General features: G+C 49.4%; 2 protein-coding genes across 5 annotated transcripts in view; one reads left to right on the top strand and one right to left on the bottom strand.

Moving 5' to 3' along the window:
* Positions 1-16790, top strand: part of TNN (tenascin N) — a 52835-nt gene extending 36045 nt beyond the window's left edge. The window contains exons 12-18 of the mRNA XM_027611028.2: positions 1620-1750; positions 2802-2934; positions 3338-3489; positions 9072-9168; positions 10060-10227; positions 14130-14293; positions 16650-16790. Of these exons, the coding sequence (XP_027466829.2) occupies positions 1620-1750; positions 2802-2934; positions 3338-3489; positions 9072-9168; positions 10060-10227; positions 14130-14293; positions 16650-16790 (986 nt within the window). The remainder of the gene's footprint in view (positions 1-1619; positions 1751-2801; positions 2935-3337; positions 3490-9071; positions 9169-10059; positions 10228-14129; positions 14294-16649) is intronic.
* The window catches only part of KIAA0040 (KIAA0040 ortholog), a 62812-nt gene that overhangs the window by 2946 nt on the left and 40738 nt on the right, over positions 1-19128 (bottom strand). For 2 of the 4 annotated variants that reach the window (XR_003522998.2, XR_003523001.2), the window contains one exon: positions 15700-15896. The exons of 1 other annotated variant lie outside the window; for it this stretch is intronic. The gene's annotated coding sequence lies outside the window, so the exon portion shown is untranslated. Of the gene's footprint in view, positions 1-14961; positions 15020-15699; positions 15897-19128 lie in introns of those variants that run through there. One more of the 4 variants, XR_003522999.2, reaches the window with a different exon arrangement.

The following is a 19128-nucleotide window of genomic DNA, read 5'->3' as shown; positions in this document are numbered from 1 at the left end:
AGGGGTTTTTATTTTTATTTTTTTTTTAAAGATTTTATTTATTTACTTGACCGAGAGAGACACAGCGAGAGAGGGAACACAAGCAGGGGGAGCGGGAGAGGGAGAAGCAGGCTTCCCGCAGAGTGGGGTTTTTAAATAAAAAAAAGTAAAGTATACTTACAGTAAAAATTTTCAAACTAAACAAAAGTATATAGAAAGAAAAAACTCCGTAATGCCCAGTTGAGGTTCTCCAGAGACAACCAGTCTCTCTTTCCCTCCCTCTCTCTGTCTCCCTTGTTCCTTTCTTCCTCTGTTCCTTCATTATCTTCTCTTTGCTTCACTCTTGCCATTTTTAAAGATGACTGTATTACCATCTTTTTGCCTCACAGAAATGTGGTAGTAACCAAGACAGACCTCTCAAGCCTGTAACCAGGGGATTGGTGGGCAGAGAAGTAGCAGAGACCAGCTTAAGATACTTAAATAGTTAAGGTTTTTGCTTTAATTTCTGAAAGCAGGAAATTCAGTTTTGCAGTGGTGGAAAGAATAAAATCCGTACCAGATGTTACACTTTAGAGAGTCAGACCAAGCTGATATTACCGAAACTCAAAATTTGTCAAAACATCCTAATTCAAAACAACAGCTGCCTGATTTCTATTAAAATATCGCAATTCCGTTCTCAGCTGAAATGCTACTGGGGAGAAAATAGCCTCGAGACATCTTTTTTGGGAACCTCTAAATTAAAATCATCTTCTGTGATGATTTTTCAAAATGGAAATTTTCATTCAGTATCTTATTTGGTTTAAAAAAATGAGCCATCTGACCAATTAATATGGTGTTGACTGGAATTTTTGCTGAGACTGAGTTTCCCTGGTCTCCCGTGTGCACGTACACAGCCCCGTGTTCAGAGTCAGAGGAAAGGCTCTGCTTTCCCTCCACCTCTTGTTCCCTTTCTCTTTCTCTCCTTCACACAAGCACCCCCCTGCTTTCCCAGGCTTTCTGTACAGGGTAAGCATCTAAGACCACATATTTCGTGATGTAAGAGATAGAACTTTATATTTCTATGCCAACTTAATGTTTATCACATTCTGCTTGTTGGTCAGAATCTCAGTAAATTTAGGGTCATGCTCCCTCCCCCGGGCTGTATGTAACGTCTTGGTTAGTTTCTCAGTTGCCGGGCAGGGGGAGGTGGGCATCCAGGGGTTCGGTCATCTTTCCAGGTAGGTGTTTGCTGAGCCCCTGGTTTCTGCGCACAGGGCCTTCTCAGATCTGCACTGTCTCAGCATCCCACGGCACCTTGGGAGCCCCGCCATCCCTGAGAACCCATCTGCTAATCTAGATTGCTTATACCCACCACTCTTGGAGAATCTGTGTGGGGGGTGGGTGAGGGAGCACAGATTCACTCTGTCTGCCACCCACCCAACCCCCAACTTCCTTAATCCCCTTGTCCTCAGTAGGTGGGTGCTTTTGGAAACAGAGGTCATAAGGAGCTGGTGGCAAGGAAGAGCAGAGACTGCTACTTGCTGGAAGGGTGGAAAAGAAATGGGAGGAGAAGTAGGGAGAAATACGTTAACACGTCAAAAATTATCTTGCCCCGGTTACAATACTACTTAGTAATCATAATTACTTGACTTTATATACAGACATTGACCCTCCCAGAAACCTTCATCCATCTGCTGTAACCCAGTCCGGAGGGGTGCTGACCTGGACAGCCCCCTCTGCTCAGATCGACGGCTACATTCTCACCTACCAGTTCCCCGATGGCACTGTTAAGGTACTGGAAACTTCTTGTTTGTTCTCTTGGTGCCCATGGCCCCCCTCCATATGAAGCACCTGACTTGGGCCCACCAGCTCGATTGCTGGTATGATGGTGACCTGCTGAGAAATGAGTTGATCCTTAGTGATCATCTGCTGTGGTAAGGGAAGGTGCTACGCAGGGTTATTTGTCGACATCATCCTACATGTGGTCTCATTTCACAGGACTCACTTGTATGTCTGTCCCTAGCTGACCCCTGTGTATTCACTGGCCACACATCTGTCCCATGTTATTGTGTTTATTGTTTGTCTTTCCCAATTCATGCTAGCCCAATGAGGACAGGGGCTTTTTGTCTGTGTTACTATCACTGTATCTAAAGTGCTTAGAACCTGGCACACGAGGGGCACTTAGTAAATATTTATCGAATGAATCAATTAACCCTGACTTCAAGAGTTATACCTCCCACCTGGAATCTGAGGACCAGCAAATTTGGTAACTTGTTCTGATGGAAAATTCTTCTTTCTTCTTGGCAAGAAAGAGGGAGGAAGGGGAAAAGGAAGGGCACTTTGATTTATTCATGATCTCAATGATTACTTACAATAGCCCTTCAAGGGAAGTTAGCCCTCTCTTCACAGAGGGAATAAGATAGGTTCAGAAGGAAGTGTTGAAAGGCCAACTATGGCCCCGCCTCACAGATATCAGCGGTCACTTTTTTCCCCCTTATTAGCTTGTCAGCCCAGGGTCGCCAGCCTTGGTGGCTGTAGTTGGTGTCCTGGCATACGTCTGGAGGCCGAGTTGGCCAGGAGACCTGGAGGGTGCTCGCCCAGGGGCAGGACCTGGTACTGGCTCTCTGTGAGGGCTCCCAGCAGGGCTGAGTCTCCATGGCACCACCCTCCAGGGAAGCTGCTGGGACCCACCGGGACTCTGGGGGCCACCAAGCCCTCAAAGAAACCAAACATTGTCTTCTCAGAGAACTCCTGTCACTAGCACCAGGGAATGCTGTTGACACCTTGGGCATGGGGGATGACACACTGACTGTCTCCTGTCTCTTGTCTCCTTTGTTTGGTAGGAGGTACAGCTTGGAAGAGGGGATGAGAGGCTTGAATTGCGAGGCCTTGAGCAGGGCATCACCTACCCTGTCTCCTTGGTCGCCTTTAAGGGTGATCGCCGGAGCAGGAATGTGTCTACCACCCTTTCCACAGGTAATGTGGACCCCTGCACTCTGAACGAGAACATGGTAGAGGACAAGCGTCGGAGAGCTCAGAAGAGGTGTCCAAGGAGGAGCGAGTGGACAGAGTGATGGATTTCTCTGGAAATGGGGCAATAGAAATATGGTTATGGGTTCAGATGAAATCCATCTCATGGTAGAAAGACTAAAGGGGGAGCAGAACAGAATGTTATTTTGTGGGACTTAGGGCAGGAGGTGATTTCTAGTACATTTGAAGGGTTTGATGAGAGCGGGTGCATGAGAAAAATAAGATCTTAGTGAAGAGTTGGAAGAAGCAACGTAGTAGGAGGTTAAAACAAAATAAATTATCTTAAATAGCCCCCCTCCTTCTTCCTTGCCCTTCTCCTAACAACACCATCTCTCTGCTTGACTCCTAGTTGGTGCGCGTTTTCCACACCCTTCAGACTGCAGTCAAGTTCAGCAGAACAGCAATGTCGCCAGTGGTCTGTACACCATCTACTTGCATGGTGACACCAGCCGGCCCCTGCAGGTGTACTGTGACATGGACACCGACGGAGGCGGCTGGATTGTGAGTCTAGGAGCGTTGGTGGCTTGTGCTTGTTTTTAGAGCGATCCCAGCCCCAGCCCCACCCCCACCCCACCCTCCCTGGAAGTACTTCACACCTGGGATAGAGCAGCCTTTGTTGAACGAAGGTTAATGATTTGTGGAGGCTGTGGGTTAATCAGCATCTAATAATGGCCTCTGTGTATGCATCACCTCCATTTTCTTCTCTTCCAAGCCCTGTCATAAACATGACTCTCCCACAGAAGCTTTCAAGTAAGTGACAGAGGTTATTCTTCCCCTTTTATAGATAGGTAAATTGAGGCCCGCAGGGAGAAGTGCCTTGGCACGTTACAAGAGTTAATGACAAAAGGTGGGACCAGATTTCAGGACCCCTGCCTCCCAGATCGTTGGTTTTCCCTGTGGGTCTTCTCTGGCCATCCAAGATGGAAACGCATGACCTCTCTGGGCCTCGGGCCTCTGAGCTGAAGCCCTTTGTCCAGGTTCTTCATCCTGCTCTGAGGATCAGAAGCAAAACTTTGGTTTGAAGGGCTGAAGTCTGAAAGAGGGAAACTTGGCAATGTGCTGATGGCCCTGCTTCCGTGTGGAGGTTTTATTCCCTTGGGTCATTGTCCGCTTATACCCTGTGGCACCTACTTGGATTGCTGTGGCCTGATCCAGTTATATGATGAGCTGCCTTTGAGGGTTGCCATCTGCCTCCCTGCCGCCTCTTCCCCACGCCTGAAGAGATAGAGGCTCTCACCACCCCAAACCAGCCTGCAGCCTTACTGCTGTGCATCCACCAGCTCACTGTTGTGAGGAGAAATCATGAGCCCCTAGTGCTCAAACTACATTCATTTACACGTTCTCTCAGGGGTCTGCGAAAGCAAAGACACTTGAGCAACCGTGGATAAAATGATCCCATCAGGAAGCAGTAGTGAAGAAAACTTATTATCCGCACAGCTGCATCTGGTGGCTGAAAGGCAGTAACTGGATTGGATGGGTGGAGGGAAATTCCTGATTGATTTATACAAATAACCGAACAGAATGGAACGTGGGAGGGTCTTGCACCTGAGCAGACCCATAAGGCTGTACCTGCTTCTTTTCATCAGCACCGTTGTAAGCGTTCAGTCTCTTCAGGCTTGAAGCCAGTTTCCTGCCTTGTGCCCATAATTGACCACTGGCAGAATGTTTGGGTTGTCTCCTGTGGCCTTTTTGAAAACCAGGCTTCCCTGGGGAAGGAGACATTTGTCCAGGGCAACCTCTAGAAAGATACCTGCCAGTCTGTCTGTCTGGGAATACCCCTGATTTTTTCCACAAGTATTTATTGAGTGCCTACTATGTGTCAAGCACTGTTTTATATACTCAAGAACCAGCCGTGAACCAAACAGACCCAAATCCCTGCCCTCTAGGAGCTTGCCTTCTACAAGGCAAGCATTTGCTCATGCAAATGACACTTACTTACCAGGACGCTGAGGTCAGTTCCAGAAATAATCAAATCACTCTGCGTTCTAACCAACACCAGTCCCTCACCCCCCTGCCAAGTCTTGTTTTCTGACCCAAACTCCTGAAGGTAATACAGGAACTGAGATTCTATAGGGGTCTCCTCAAAGCTACCACAGTCCCAAAAACACCTGAGTCCTGAAAACTTCTACACCAGATCTTTCACTGACAGTTTCCATGGTTTTGGGCTCGAGAATCTTTTGTTGCTGAGAGATGACCTTAGTACACTACTCTTTTATTTTCTAAAAAGATTTTATTTATTTAAAGAGAGAGAGTGCACATGAGTGGGGGGAGGGTCAGAGGGGGAGAATCTTAAGCAGACACCCTGCTGAGCACGGAGCCCCACAAGAGGGGCTCAGTCTCACAACCCTGAGATCATGACCTGAGCTGAAACCAAGAGTCAGACACTTGACTGAGTCACCCAGGCGCCCCAGTACATTGCTCTTTTAAATGGAGCTTCCAAAATCCTTTTAAGGAAATTTTTCTCCATGTGGCAGGAACCCAATGTGATTAAGAGGCCGGGAAAACCCTACCCCGAGGTAATTGGTCTCACAGAAGGCAGGCTGGATTGAGAACCAGACGGGAACACTTCTGTGCCTCAAACATTTCTATCTTTGTTTTCTGTCTTGCAAGCCTTAAGGACTACATTAGAAGTTCTTTCCACAGGCATTTAAATGACATTTTCATTTTTTTCTCCCCAGGCAATCAGTCAGACCATTGAGTAAGTTCTGGAGTGCAATGACAGCTCTGGAGTGTAGAACTCTGCCCACCTTGAGACGGACCTGCTAAGGGGCTTCTGTTACCCCAAACAATTCATTATAAGGTGTTTTCACCCCATAGAATGGGGAATGGGCTAGATTCCGAGGGAGTCAAATCAGGCTCCCTGATTGAGCGGTACAGATGGTCATGGTGGGTCAGTTCATTTGGAATCTGACATAATAAAATGCAAACATTTATTGAGATATAATAATAACTTATTATATGTGAATGTGCCAGTCTCTGGTCTTCACACTTTTATGATTTATCATGATTAATGATCTTACTAAAGCCTGGATTTACGAGCATGACAAATGGGCTATTAATATCTTGATCTCATAGTTTAGAAAAGCAAAGCTTGTCAAGGTTAACTAACTTGCCCAAGGACACAGCTAGTAAGTGTGGAGCTGGGTCTCAGTAGTGATGCAGAGAGCATCAGAACCATTGTTCAGAGTTTTCCTAGCTGAGCTGAAGCATTTAAAAAAAATATCAGGGAGGGGCACCTGGGTGGCTCAGTTGGTTAAGCTTCCGACTCTTGGTTTCAGCTCAGGTCATGATCTGGGGATCCTGGGATCGAGCCCCATGTCAGGCTCTTGTGTTCAGCGGGGAGTCTGCTTCTCCCTCTCCCTCTGCCCCTCACCCTGCTTGTGCACTCTCTCTAAAATAAATAAATAAATCTTTAAAAAAAAATCAGGTGGACAAACCCATACCATGCTTAGGCACTCTGTTCATTGATTGGAGAATGCCTTTGTAATGCGCCTGTCCAGGAGGACAGGATCAGATTTGAGCCTGACCTTGCACCGTAACTAATTATGTTAGTGGGAATGTAATTGGACTTGATGTATGAGGAACATTGGTACGGCGTCTGCCCTGGGATCCCACCGTCCGCGGCACAGGAAGAGTCCCGGGGAAGGGACTGGAACGGGCAGCATGCTAGGAAATGAACAGTTAACCCCAGAATCTAAAGAAATGGGTTTTGGAAAATAAACTCAGTGAAACTGGTATTTTTAAACTTTCTGATGAAAAGGTGAAGAGATTGTGTTTTATCCTTGCATCCACCACTAGGTATCAGTGGACTATGATTTAATCTGGCTAATCAAGCGATTACTTGAACTTTCCCGTCTGTAAAATGGCATCATAAGTCCTTGCCCTGCAGCCGGCACTGAACATGCTGCTCAGTAACAATGGTTACATGAGTGGATAAGCCAACGAAGAAATGAAGGAAGCCAAGAGAGGAGTGAGAGTCTCTGAAATGAAGGACAAAGGGGAAAACAGACTCCCCGCTGAACATAAGAGCCTGACATTAATGCCGTATGGAATGATTTGCCCGATCATTCCCTCAGTTCTGCTTGGCAGCTCGGTAGCTTTGGAGAACATTTTTACACTTAACCCTCTCCTTGAGTTCTCCTAGCACCTCTGAGATGGAGCTTCCTTCCTGCTTCTAACCCTGTGTGTCACGCAGCTGACCGAGGCTCAGTAACAGAGATGACTGGCTCACCAGCTGCTGGCCAGGTAGTGGCCCTGGTCAGCCTTAGAGCTCCGGGCTCTCCCCGCCCGCTGTAGATCGATGCCCCAGTCCAGGGCTTCCTGGGCCAGCAAAGGTGGGTTGGTGCTTCAAAAGGAGTGACATGTGAGCTCCCACATGAGGCTCTCAGCACTGTTGCAGGCAACCTGTTCTCCCCTCCCTCCCTGTCTCTTCCCAGAAAAAATACAAAGAATGCACAAATATTGGGAGGTTTACCTTACCAAATTTGAGATAACATGTTTTACTCCAAGGCACCTGCTGTGAAGCATGGTAGAAAGGAGGGAGATGGGGTTTTGTGGTGGGGCTTCTGCATTTGAACGAGTACCAAGGAAAGTAGGTGGAGACAAAGATGCCATCCCAGCCTTCCAGAATCCCAGAGTCATTTCTGTGATTAGCCAGGACGGTGTTTAGGGTGGCTTTCAAGGTCACGGGGAATGACAGCCATTACTATCCATTCCAATAGTACACACAGGTGTGTTTAGCTTGTAGGTATTCAGGTTTACTTCATGTGAAAGAATCCAATTTACTCTGACTGGCACTGCCTTCCTTCCCCAAATAGAGGAGCTTTTGAAAAGGAAGCAGCTCATACTTTCATGAAATAGTGGTACCCAAGTCTGTGTCTGTTTTCTCACTTCTCACTCACTCTTCAGGCCATTCCATGTTGGCTTCTGCCCCCTGTCTCTCTGCAACACAGCCTTTGCTGGAGTCACTCGTGACTTCTGTGTCACTAAATTCTATGGACACATTCCTTAGGCCTTGAGTTCCTTGAGCTGACCTGTCTTTGATGCCATTGGCCACACCTTTCTCTCTGTGGTCTTTTCCTGGTTGTCCTCCTACCTGCCCAGCTCCTCCTCTTTCTCCTTCATGAGCACATCCTTCTGCACCTGGCTGTTGTATAGTACAGGTCCCCGAGTCTTGATTCTAGCCCATTTTCTCTTTTTAGTTCCCACTCTCTTCCCAGGTGGTCTCATCCTGTTCAGCGGCTTCGCTCTACTCTCTGTGTCCCAGGGGCTTTCTACATTCCTTAGGATGGAGTCGGCTACGCAGTAGTAACATGCCAACACCGAGCCCCAAAATGATTGAAGACACGGAAAGTCTCTTCTCATGTGTGCAAAGCCTTCCGTGGGTTTGGCAGTCCCTTCTCAGTGGTGACTCAGGGACTCGGGATGATTCCAACTCGTGGCTGTGCCCTGTGGACACGTGGCCTTCACCGAGGCCCCGAGGCACAGGGCAGTGGAAGACAAAGCATGGAGAGAGAGAGCCCCCCGGCCCTCCTGCACTCCCACTTACAGCCCTTTGGCTAGAATGAGTCACATGGCTCCAGCTTAACTGCCAGGGAGCCCGAAAAAGAAGCATCCCTGCCCGTATTCCTGGGAATAGGAAACTGAAATGGGCGAACACTGAGCATTGTCTCAGACACACCCTTACCTTTGCAAGTCTGGCCCAGATCTCTCTTCAGAACCTTAGCCCTTACGCTCAGCTGCTGCTATGGCATCTTCATTGGCCAGGGGGCCTCAGGAGTGGCTCGCACTTCCCTTGTCCCGGGTGAGTTCACACCGGCAGCCCCTACCTTCTCTCAGAGCCGCCATCTCAGCGAAGAGCCGAGCGAACAGCCATCCAGCGCCACAAGCCTAAAGCACAAGAATTGCTCCCGATCTCGCCCTCTCTTTCAGTCCCACTTTCAGTCTGTCACCACATCGGTCAGTTTGACCTTCTCTCTGCTTCTTTCTAACCTCAGGGCAGCCCCCAGTCCAGGCTACTGTGCTCTTTCACTCAGTCATGTCTGTTCAAGTGTGTCAGAGTGAAAGGTCCATCTCCTTGGCAGGTCTTCCAGAGACGCAACACTGGGCAGCTGGACTTCTTCAAGCGCTGGCGGACCTACGTGGAAGGCTTTGGGGATCCCATGAAGGAGTTCTGGCTTGGTATGATCTCTTAAGAGTCCAGGAGGGCTGTGGGGGAGGGGCTATTTCACCCTCAGAGGCTGCCTGGGCAGCTTGAGAGGGCTCCCCACGTTCAGGAAGATATCCCAGTGACAGGGATAGGACACTGAGGAGCCAACCCACCAGAGTGTTGGTGGGGCCACGTTGCTGGGAAGGTTCTCATGCACTGGGCTTGTGACAGGGTGGGCCCGTCACAGGGGGTCTTCATGCTGTATGTAAGCCCCACAGGATCCACCTGGAGCTGGCATGTCTTAGAAAAGTAGTTGAGCCATTGGGGTTCGGGGCTCTTCCTAGGAGGTCATGTCCAGAGTCCCTTTGCAGCTCTTCTAGTAATGCCAGCCATCATGGGGATGGGGTTTTCCCTTTTCCTTCTGTTCTAATCAGGAGCAGATATTCATGGAGAGTGAAATAGCCAAAAACATCCATAGGGAAATGAAGAATTAAAAAAGCATAATCTGGAGACTCAGTGTCTGATAGAGTGGATGATGGTTGTGGTCTGCGTGGTGCAGAATTCCTTCAGAGACCTTGGAGTGGTGGTTGATGTCCTCTTCTCCTTGGCGAGATACGGGGGTGAGAGGGGGAGGGGCTTCCACTTTAGACAGAAGGAGTCGGGGGCAGATTCACCACCCCATTGCCCTCCATGGCCCCTTCCCAGAGGACACGGTTTCCACACTCATAAACACAGCCGTGCCCAAGAAATAATAGGATGAGAAAACGGGTACCCCCCCCCAACAGAGACAGTGTGAGAGCGCCCCCATTAGCAGAGGAGGTAAAGGCCACGGTGACTTTCAGCGCTGGAAATCGCAGATGCTAGTGGCGTGTACCTACACACACCAGTCGACCGGTTATTGGAATTCCCTTCCTTATTTTCAGGACTTGACAAGCTACACAATCTCACTACCGGAACCCCTACCCGCTACGAGGTGAGAGCGGACCTGCAGACTGCGAACGAATCTGCCTATGCTGTGTATGATTCCTTCCAGGTGGCCTCCAGCAAGGAGAGGTACAGGCTCACGGTTGGGAAATACAGAGGCACAGCAGGTAGGAGAACACATTTCCTCCCGGCTGGGGTCTCTGGCTCCCTGTGGTCTGTGGGTCAGACCTCCTGGCCTGCTGGCCGGGGACCCGCTGGGGCCACCCACCCTCCTCTCTTCTCTTGTGTGCGTGTAACCTGTTCCAAGGCCTGTCTTAAAATAACCGGGAAATGAACTGATGCTAATGGGAAAATGAGTGCAAAGGAGTCAGTGTATTCACGAATTAATGGGATTCTCCTCCCAGGGACTCTGTTTGCATTTTAACGGTGATTAGGGGATAATTCCCATTCTGAGGTTGTTCAGGCCCGCAGTGCTGGTTAATGGAGCATGTGTTTTTTCATAGGAAGCCTCGGGAGACCTTCAGATCACACACCTCTAGCCAGCGATCTGGTCTCCCCGTATGTGCCACCGTTCCTACTGGGAAACTCTGACATTGCATGGTGGGCTTCGTGGCATTTTAGCTTTCCTTATATATGGTGATTGGTCCCCAGGAGGGTTTTGCAATTTAGGAAGCTTCTGGTTCCTCATGTCCTAAGTGATGAGGTACTGTTTAGAGGAGGTGGTATTCAAAGAGAAGGTGAACAGTTTGATGTCTCTGTGCACGTGCCAGTTGCCCTCATTAGAGCTCTGATTAAAATCGCACGTGCGTGGCCCTGGGGGAAACATGGTAGCAAGGATCACCGCTACTCACGCTGTCTAGGTCGACGCTCAACTCCTGCTGCCACTGAAGTCCTATCAGAGAGCCCCTGATTCCTCCACGAAGAAACCCCAGCAAGGCAGTGCTGGGTAAATTTAGTTTCTGATTCTGAATCTTGGAGTGGGGCAGGGAGGACATGGAATGAGCTCTACCTTCAAGATGCTATTCAACTCTTGAGAAGTTATCATGAACACATAAACAGCTGTTTGGAGTGGTGCAGAGTGGCTTCTACGGGCTAACCTACCATTTACAGCTGGTTTCAAGGCCCACCTCCAGGAGACTCAGTGATGCCCAACCACACCCTGGGGTACACTTGGAAGCGCAACTGAGGAACTCCACCACCGTTTGGTGGGCTGGGGCCAGGGAGGCCAAATATCCACAGCAAAGGACTGCTCTATGCAAAAGTGCCTTCCTTGCTTTGAAATGGATTTTTAAATACTGGTGCTTAAAAGGAAGGGGAAAAATTTTTTTGGGTCCTTGGACAAGAAGGAAAGCCCCAAAGGGTACATATCACTCTTCCATTGGCCCATTCCTGGTCCCAGGGTTCAAGGTCCAGACACATGGTCCTGTGTGACTCCTGGGGGATATGATGTGGATGGCTCCTTCGGGTCTGAGGCGGCTCAGCCACCTGGGCCTGTCTTCCCACCTCAGGAGGTGATGGTGGAGTAGTGGTAGATGAAATAGGAGATGAGCAGCTCAGTGGCCCCACCCTGGGCTTTTCTGGGCTTGCCGCCAACCCCTCCAACCCACCAGCCGAGGAGAGCCAGTTGCCCACCCAAAGCCATTATACCAGAAGTTAGGGGTGCTTGTTTCTCATCCAGGGTTTTCTCCTAAAACCCTGAGAGAAGAGAGAGGGTCTGACCACCACCAGCTTTTCTACTCTATCTTACTTAGGGAGATAAGCTTAATAAATCAGAATGCCTAGTTGGCTGGGAGCCTGACAACCAGAGAAAAATGATTTTTCGATTCATGGGTACACCCACTGTCTGTGCTCTGAACGTCAGCACGCCTTCAGTTTCTGGAAGCGAGAAAATCCGTCTGTGGAATAAACTGCCACACTAAGCCCGGAACCTGCTTCACTTCTCGTGATCCCAGCGCTCAAGGTTAGAGAACCATAGACAAATTGTTAAAGAAAGAGCCTTTGCACATACTCTTAGAAAACAGCTCTGGGAACTTTAGATGCAAGTTAGGTAAGCTGTGCTCATTAGAAGGGTCACCAGGGGGGGCCATGGCATGTTTTTTAAGCTGTAGTTAACTGTCTGCCAGAAAGCCGAAGGGGAGAGGAGATGCGTGCGAGAGCCACCGTATGCCTTTCCTCAACTGGAGGAAATGAATGGGGATGGAGCCCGTCAACTGTCTTAGCAGGAGTGGCTGCTTTGCCCCCCCATTACCCGCTGCCCTGCCTCCCCCACCCCTTTTGCTGGGTAAGGTCGGGCAGGATCCATTGTTTGAGCTGCCAAGTCAGAGGGACAATCTGGGACCTTCCCTTTTCGCAACATGTTGTTAATTCTTTCCATAGATCTGCCCCTTACCACCCCCAGCAAAGTCCTTGAGAGCAGGGGCCCCCTCTGTCTGTATTCCCAGAGCCTAGCGTGGTGCTGGGCCCTGGTGGGCGGGGGCGGGGGGGTCTGAGGTTTCCTGAATAAATGAAGTTGCAGACTACAGTTCTCCAACTTCAGCTTGCACCTCAGGGGCTTGTCATCCCAAGGGCTTGTGAAAACACAGATTGCAGGTGGGTACTACCTTGGGGGTTTCTGCGTCTGTAGATCCGGGGTGGGGCCCGAGAATGTGCATTTCTCACAAGTTCTCAGCTGCTGCTGCTGCTGCTGGTCCAGGGACCACACTTGTAGAACCAGAGCCAGCTTGATCTTGTTAGCATAACTCACCTGTGGAAAGGGGGAAGCCACCAGAGGGAAGAGCCCTGGACTTGGAATCTGAGGCCTGAGGTTTGAGTCCCCCGGCCTTGCTGTTTGTGGCCAGTGGGGTCTTGACAAGTCCCCAGAGTCTAACCTCTGTGAGTCCGTTTCCTTCTGGGACTGAGAGCTGCCCGCCCCACCTCGTAGGCTATCATGAGGGGGTCAGAGGAGGGTACCCAGGGTGAAGAGAGTCGGTAGCTCAGAGATCCGAGGAAAACTAAGTGTTATTATAGGAACATGACTTGATTTAGCTTGGGATTGATACAGGCCCTTATTGCCTCTTATGAGCTGAATTAAGAAATAAACTGATAAAAAGATGACAAGGACGGTGGGGAAATAGGAGAGATACAGGCCAAATGATGTGAGCAGATTTCCAGACAGGATGTCAGGAAGCTCTAAACTGTACCTATGTGCCAGGAAGGCTCGGGAAACTCAGGTGTGTGTGTGCAAGGAGCACGTGTACGAGGATTATTAAGGAGACTGGTGCTTCCTCGGGACTGGGGTCCAGCTGGCCTTTGAGGAATGGTTAGGATTTGGACCGAGGCGGGAAGAGAGACTCCGGGAGTGGAAGCACGGGGGCAGACCTGTCCACTGCGCACAAGCAGCGCGTGCCTGTGGGGACAGTGAGCTCAGAGATTGTGCGAAGGCTACAGCCAAGCTCTAGGCCTGCAGAGCCAAGCAAGGAGGAGCAGCTCCCTCCAGGTGCTGGGAAGGAGGACATTAAGTCTGAGAGCATGGAAGTGGGTGTGTGTGCTTCAGGGAAGGCCGGGAGGGCTGTTGTGTTGAGATAGGTGCAAAGAGAGATGCATAGGCTGGGGTGAGGGCATCTGTGAGTGATCTGCAGGAGGAAGGGCTCCATAAAGGGGTACAACGGGTTTGTCACATGTGGCTCGGGGTTCCAGGTGGGGTGGCTGGGAGGATGGTTGAGCAGACAGGGAAGACGGGCAAGGGGTTACCTCGTGGGAGGGGCGGTCAGGTACTGTGAGGAGAGCCGGTGGGTTTGGTTTTGGATATTTGGTTACTTCACATGACTGCAGGGCCTCAAAGTGAGGATGCTGTCAAGGCTTTTCAGGAGAGACGGGCCCGAAGTTTGGGTGACAGGCCGGGAAGGAGAATCTGTTCATCTGTATCATGTTCTTGTCTTGGCAGTTTTGAGAGACGAGTGATTCCCTGTGATGTAATTGGCCAGATCCTTGGCATTTTTGTGCCCAAAGATTGTCCTGCTGAGTCCAGAGCACAATCACCATCTCAGTGGCAAAACTTAGACACTCACCTCTCATCTTTCCTCTCCCGCAGGGGACGCTCTTACTTACCACAATGGATGGAAGTTCACAACTTTTGACAGAGACAATGATATTGCCCTTAGCAACTGTGCCCTGACCCATCACGGTGGCTGGTGGTATAAGAACTGCCACTTGGCCAACCCCAATGGCAGATATGGGGAGACCAAACACAGTGAGGTAGGTGACAGGTGAACTTTTCTGTCTCACGTTCTGCTCAAAGCTTACAGGGGACACTCTCCAAGCTGGTTTGGCTATCCCTCTCCTTCTGATGCCTCCAGTCAGGACAGGAGGGCTTCTTCTCCAGGTTCTATGGCCTTGAGGTCAAGGTCTTCCCTGCCCATCTGCTGCAGCCCTATTCCCTGCCCTGCATTCCCACCAGGACTGCACACTTACTTAGCTTAGGTGGGTGGGAACTCAGGCTATCCACTGCTGGATAGAGACAGATAACATGGAGGATGCACCATCTCTGTTTACTGGTTCACATATGGACACTGTCTTAGTAATGAAATACTAAGACAGATTGGCTGACTTGAACAACACACATTTATTTCTCATAGTTTTGGAGGCTAGGAGGTCCAGGATCAAGTTATCAGCAGATTCAGTTCCTGGTGGATGCTCTCTTTCTGTCTTATGGATGGTGGTCTTTTCACTGTGTCCTCATGTAGTGGAGAGAGAGAGAGAGAGAGAGCTCTGGTCTCTTTTCCTTTTCTTATAATGGAACTGATCCCGGGGCGCCTGGGTGGCTCAGTTGGTTGGGTGTCTGACTCTTGGTTTCAGCTCAGGTCATAATCTCGGGGTCGTGAGGTTGAACCCCATGTCGGGCTCTGTGTACTCAGCATGGAGTCTGCTTGAGATTCTCTCTCCCTCTCCCTGTGCTCCTCCTCCTGCTCATTCTCCCTCTCTCTCAATGAATAAATAAATAGATAAATAAATAAATAAACAAATAAATGAAATCTTTAAAAAAAAGGCACTAATCCCATCTTGGGGGGACCCACCCTTATGATCTCACTAACCCTAATTACCTCCCCAAGGTCCCACCCCCAACTGCTATCACACTGGGGGTTAGGGTTTTAACATATACATTGGGGACAGGGCACGAACGTTCCATTCTTAACAGACACTTCATAATTCCTTCTAGTTGTTCTCCCAATGAAACCAGAGCTATTTCTCTCAAATCCTTTGATCACCAGGAAAACAAAGTCTTTTCTGCCTTTGATCAGACCCACCTTTGGATCCACTTCCTCCAAAGCCGCTCAGGGTCTACCCAGAGTGTTATGCTAAGTGCTGTTTCAGAAGGCACACACAGGGCTGAGAGTTCTCGATGGCGCCTCTCCCCCTCCTTGCTCTGAAACTTTGCTACCGATGATTTCTCAAACCTCTCTAACCTGTGGGCGTCATCTTGACTCCTTGCCAGCTGTGGGGGCATCTCCTGGCTGCTCCCACACAGCTCCTTGAACGTGGCATCTTTATTTCTGCTCATCATGAATCCATCCCTTCCACCAGCTCCTCCCCATCTCGGGTTTCTAATTTCCCATCCTGGGTCTCTTCTAGCCTTCAGGAAGCCACCTCTCCCCAGAACTCACCTCATCACTGATAGTACCATAAATATTAGCACATCTCAAGTCCGGGCACAGTTTGATTACTTTGGCCCTGACCAGGCAGCGGGGACTCCCAGTCCTTATGCGATGTTTCAAAGGGAAGAAGAAATTTCACCCCAGGGAGGCCAAGAAGGGTGGGTCCGTGAATCATGGTGGCAGCATGTGGGCTGACGCAGGGAAGCCTGTGATCAGAGATCAGATATTTGAAATGAGCAGTCAGCATGCCCTAAACCATTCCCATATTTGCTAATAAAAGACATTCATCTAGTTAATGTGCTTTTCACAGTCTCCAAGGCATTTAGCTTCTTGTTTATTATTTACCTCACAAATTAAAATACATAAAATTGGTCACTTGGGCTCTTTATTGGCCAGGTTGCAAGGTTATTAAGTGAATTAAATATTATTGCGCTCACCAGTCAAAAGACATAAAATGAAATTTAGTTTTCAGCAGGCTATTCGTTACTCCAGAGCTAGTATCTAAACAGTCTAAATTGAAAATGATTTTACACGATTGACCAATTAATATGTTTATTTTTGCCTTTAATTTTTTGGAAAGGAAAAGAGTGAGGCAAGGATAATGTATGTGTTGCTGGCCAGGTTGACCCTGTGTTAGCTTTGTTGCTGTGGTCTCCCCTGCTCCCCTGGGCTCACACCCCATCTTTCCAACCACTGGGATGGGGGTGGGGGTGGGGGTCTTCCAAGTCACCAGCCTGTCAAACCTCAGCTGCCCAGCAGAGGGCGCATGTTTCTAGCTTCGGCCTTACTTCCCTTAACATAAGGACCCCAGTCACTGCTGGTCTCACTTTTTCTCTCCCCTAAGCAGAGAGGGAGTGGTTTTCCTGGCAAAGAAGCATTCCTTTGTACCATAACCCACCACTCCTTCCTCCCATGTTGCCTCTTCTTGATGCTGGCTTTTTTTTTTTTTTTTTTGGTAGGGGGTGAACTGGGAGCCGTGGAAAGGACATGAGTTCTCCATTCCTTATGTGGAGTTGAAAATCCGCCCTCATGGCTATAGCGGGGAGCATGTCCTGGACAGAAAGAAGCGGACACTAGGAGAAAATTCGAGAACGTTCTGATGGTCTATCGGAGCAGTCGTCACACAAGACTGGCCCGGGGTTGGGGCTGTGTAGGCTTGGGCAGGGTGGGTGGTGGTGACTAGTTCATGGAAGTTTGGGGGATGCTCCTGGCCTCTGGTTTCTGAGTTGGCTGGATAACCTTCAAGACAAAGCACGTGACCAAGCTTCAGACCATACAGGTTACTTCCCTTGGTTACCTGCGTTTTTGCCCATCTATATACTGGGGTCCCGAAAATCAACCAATGGTACAATATGAGAAAGACGACTCCTGACTGCAAGGTTTTTCAGTCTATCTTCAGTAACAAATATACAGGATGTGGGGGGGGGAGGAAAAAAAGAATCAGTTAGTACTTCACCAGTTGGAAATCTCTGGAAATTGGTGTATATATATATATATATATATATATATATATATATATGTAAAGCTCTGCTACTAGACATCTCTTCCTTACAAAGAAGCACCAAGGAAGGGTTCACTTTGATGACCAAGGGGCTAAAGTCTGCTGCTTGTTACCTCCCATTACCACTGGGTTTTGAGAAAAAAGCTATAAATCTTTCCCCGTTTAAAAAATGCTAGTGTTAGGAGGAAGAACAAAGGGAGAACCATGAGGGACCAAGATGGATTCCCATCTAGCTAAGTTAGGACCAGTGTCCACCATGCTGGAAACCAAGCTTCTGTGTTACTGCTCTTCTCAAGGGCCCCCTTCCCACCCATCTGCATATTCACTTGCATAGATCTGCATATGTTGTGAATAAATTCTCACTCATTTCAACTTTAAATAATTTGTTTTGATGATTGATTCCTCCCAAAGACTCTTTTGTGACTCCCGTTCATGCCCTCCAGTCCTCAGCCCCCCTCCCTTCCCTGGCCCCCCACACGGTCGGACCCTTAGGTTTCCTGAAGCTGCTCTGAGATGGAGGCATACTGTTTGAATGGGCACTTGGCCAGTCGGATCCTTGGGGCTTATTTTCCTGTGACTCTGGAAGGTTTTTCTGTAGTGAAGTCCGTGATCATTATTAGAGTAACTTAAATTCCTATTCAAGAAAGAAAAAATAATAAACCACCTGATTTAAAAAAAAAATGTGCCTTGTGTTACTGAACTCACATGAGTGCACTTGAATTCTAAATTTAACCTAAGTACACTCAAAGGTACAGTTTGTGCATTGTAATGGAATTTGGTCGGCCTGGGGTCTCACACTTGGGAGACGATGAACAATGGGGTTTGGAACCAGAAGAGAAGCTCATTTTTAAAGGATATTTATCTGACTGAGGAGAACATTCCAGCCCTAAATGTCTGTGCCAGACCTCACTGTAAGGGGACCAGCTCTGGCAACCCCCACCCTGGTAGCTGAGTGTAGGCCCTGGGGATGGGTGTCTGGACACCTGCTTTTCAGAGGGCCACTTTCCTGGGAGTCAGATTATGAGCCATCGGGGGTTTGAAGCTGCAGGGGCAGTCCCTCCCCGTGAGGACAGACCAAAGAGAACAACAGGTGTCACAGAAGGGAAGGGCCGTGAGCCAGGCAGGAGGGCAGAGGCAAGGACAGAAGCAGCACAAGCAACTGCTGAAAGGTTCTGAGCCATTTTCTGTTCCATGCAAGATGCTAGCCAAGCAGTCATGGACAGAGCACAGGCCCTGCCCTTGAGCGGCTTTGGATGTGGTGCGGACGGACAGCTGTGAGCACAAACTGTGACAGCAGGTAGCATGTCGGGGAGAGAGAGTCAACAGGAGTGTGGAATGACACTGTGAGCAAGCGTCATGGACGTGATGGTCAGCATTAGGTCTGGAAGGAAGAGTCTGAGTCTGTCAGGGAGGGAGGGCACCTTGGAGAAAGGGCACATGGTGGCAAAGATGCGAAAGGGCGGAGTGTGGCGTGGGTGAGGGAGGAACGTGGTTTCTTGGTGGGATGAGGAGTGCTTGGTGGGGAGCCACACCAGAGACCAGCGGTGAGTTCTCGGCTCGCACGGTGCATCCGAATCAGCTCAGCTGTAGGTATACAGAACCTGCTTCACCTTCAGGGACTCTGCCTCAAGGGGTCTCAGCTGAGTCCTGTGCCTTGGAGCTTTTCAAGCCAACATGCAACCAGCCCTGAGGACCTCTGCCAGGATGGACGAGTTGGGCAGCAGAGGACGCTCACAGGTGTTTGAATCTTGCAGTGACACTGGCAGTCAGGCTGGCATTTTGGAAATCTCTGTCTCGTGGGAGGTTAGAGAATGGTGGGGAGCTGCTGAGGGGAGTTTTGGGGAGAGGGTGGAGATGCCCAGACAGGTTAAGGGCTATTGCAGTAGACCACAGCTCCTGGGTCTGTGGCAGAAATGGTGGGAAAGGGGAGAGGGCAT

The sequence above is a fragment of the Zalophus californianus genome, chromosome 10 (assembly GCF_009762305.2).
Source record: "Zalophus californianus isolate mZalCal1 chromosome 10, mZalCal1.pri.v2, whole genome shotgun sequence".
Classification (NCBI taxonomy): Eukaryota; Metazoa; Chordata; class Mammalia; order Carnivora; family Otariidae; genus Zalophus; species Zalophus californianus.
This window is presented reverse-complemented; position numbering and strand designations above follow the sequence as displayed.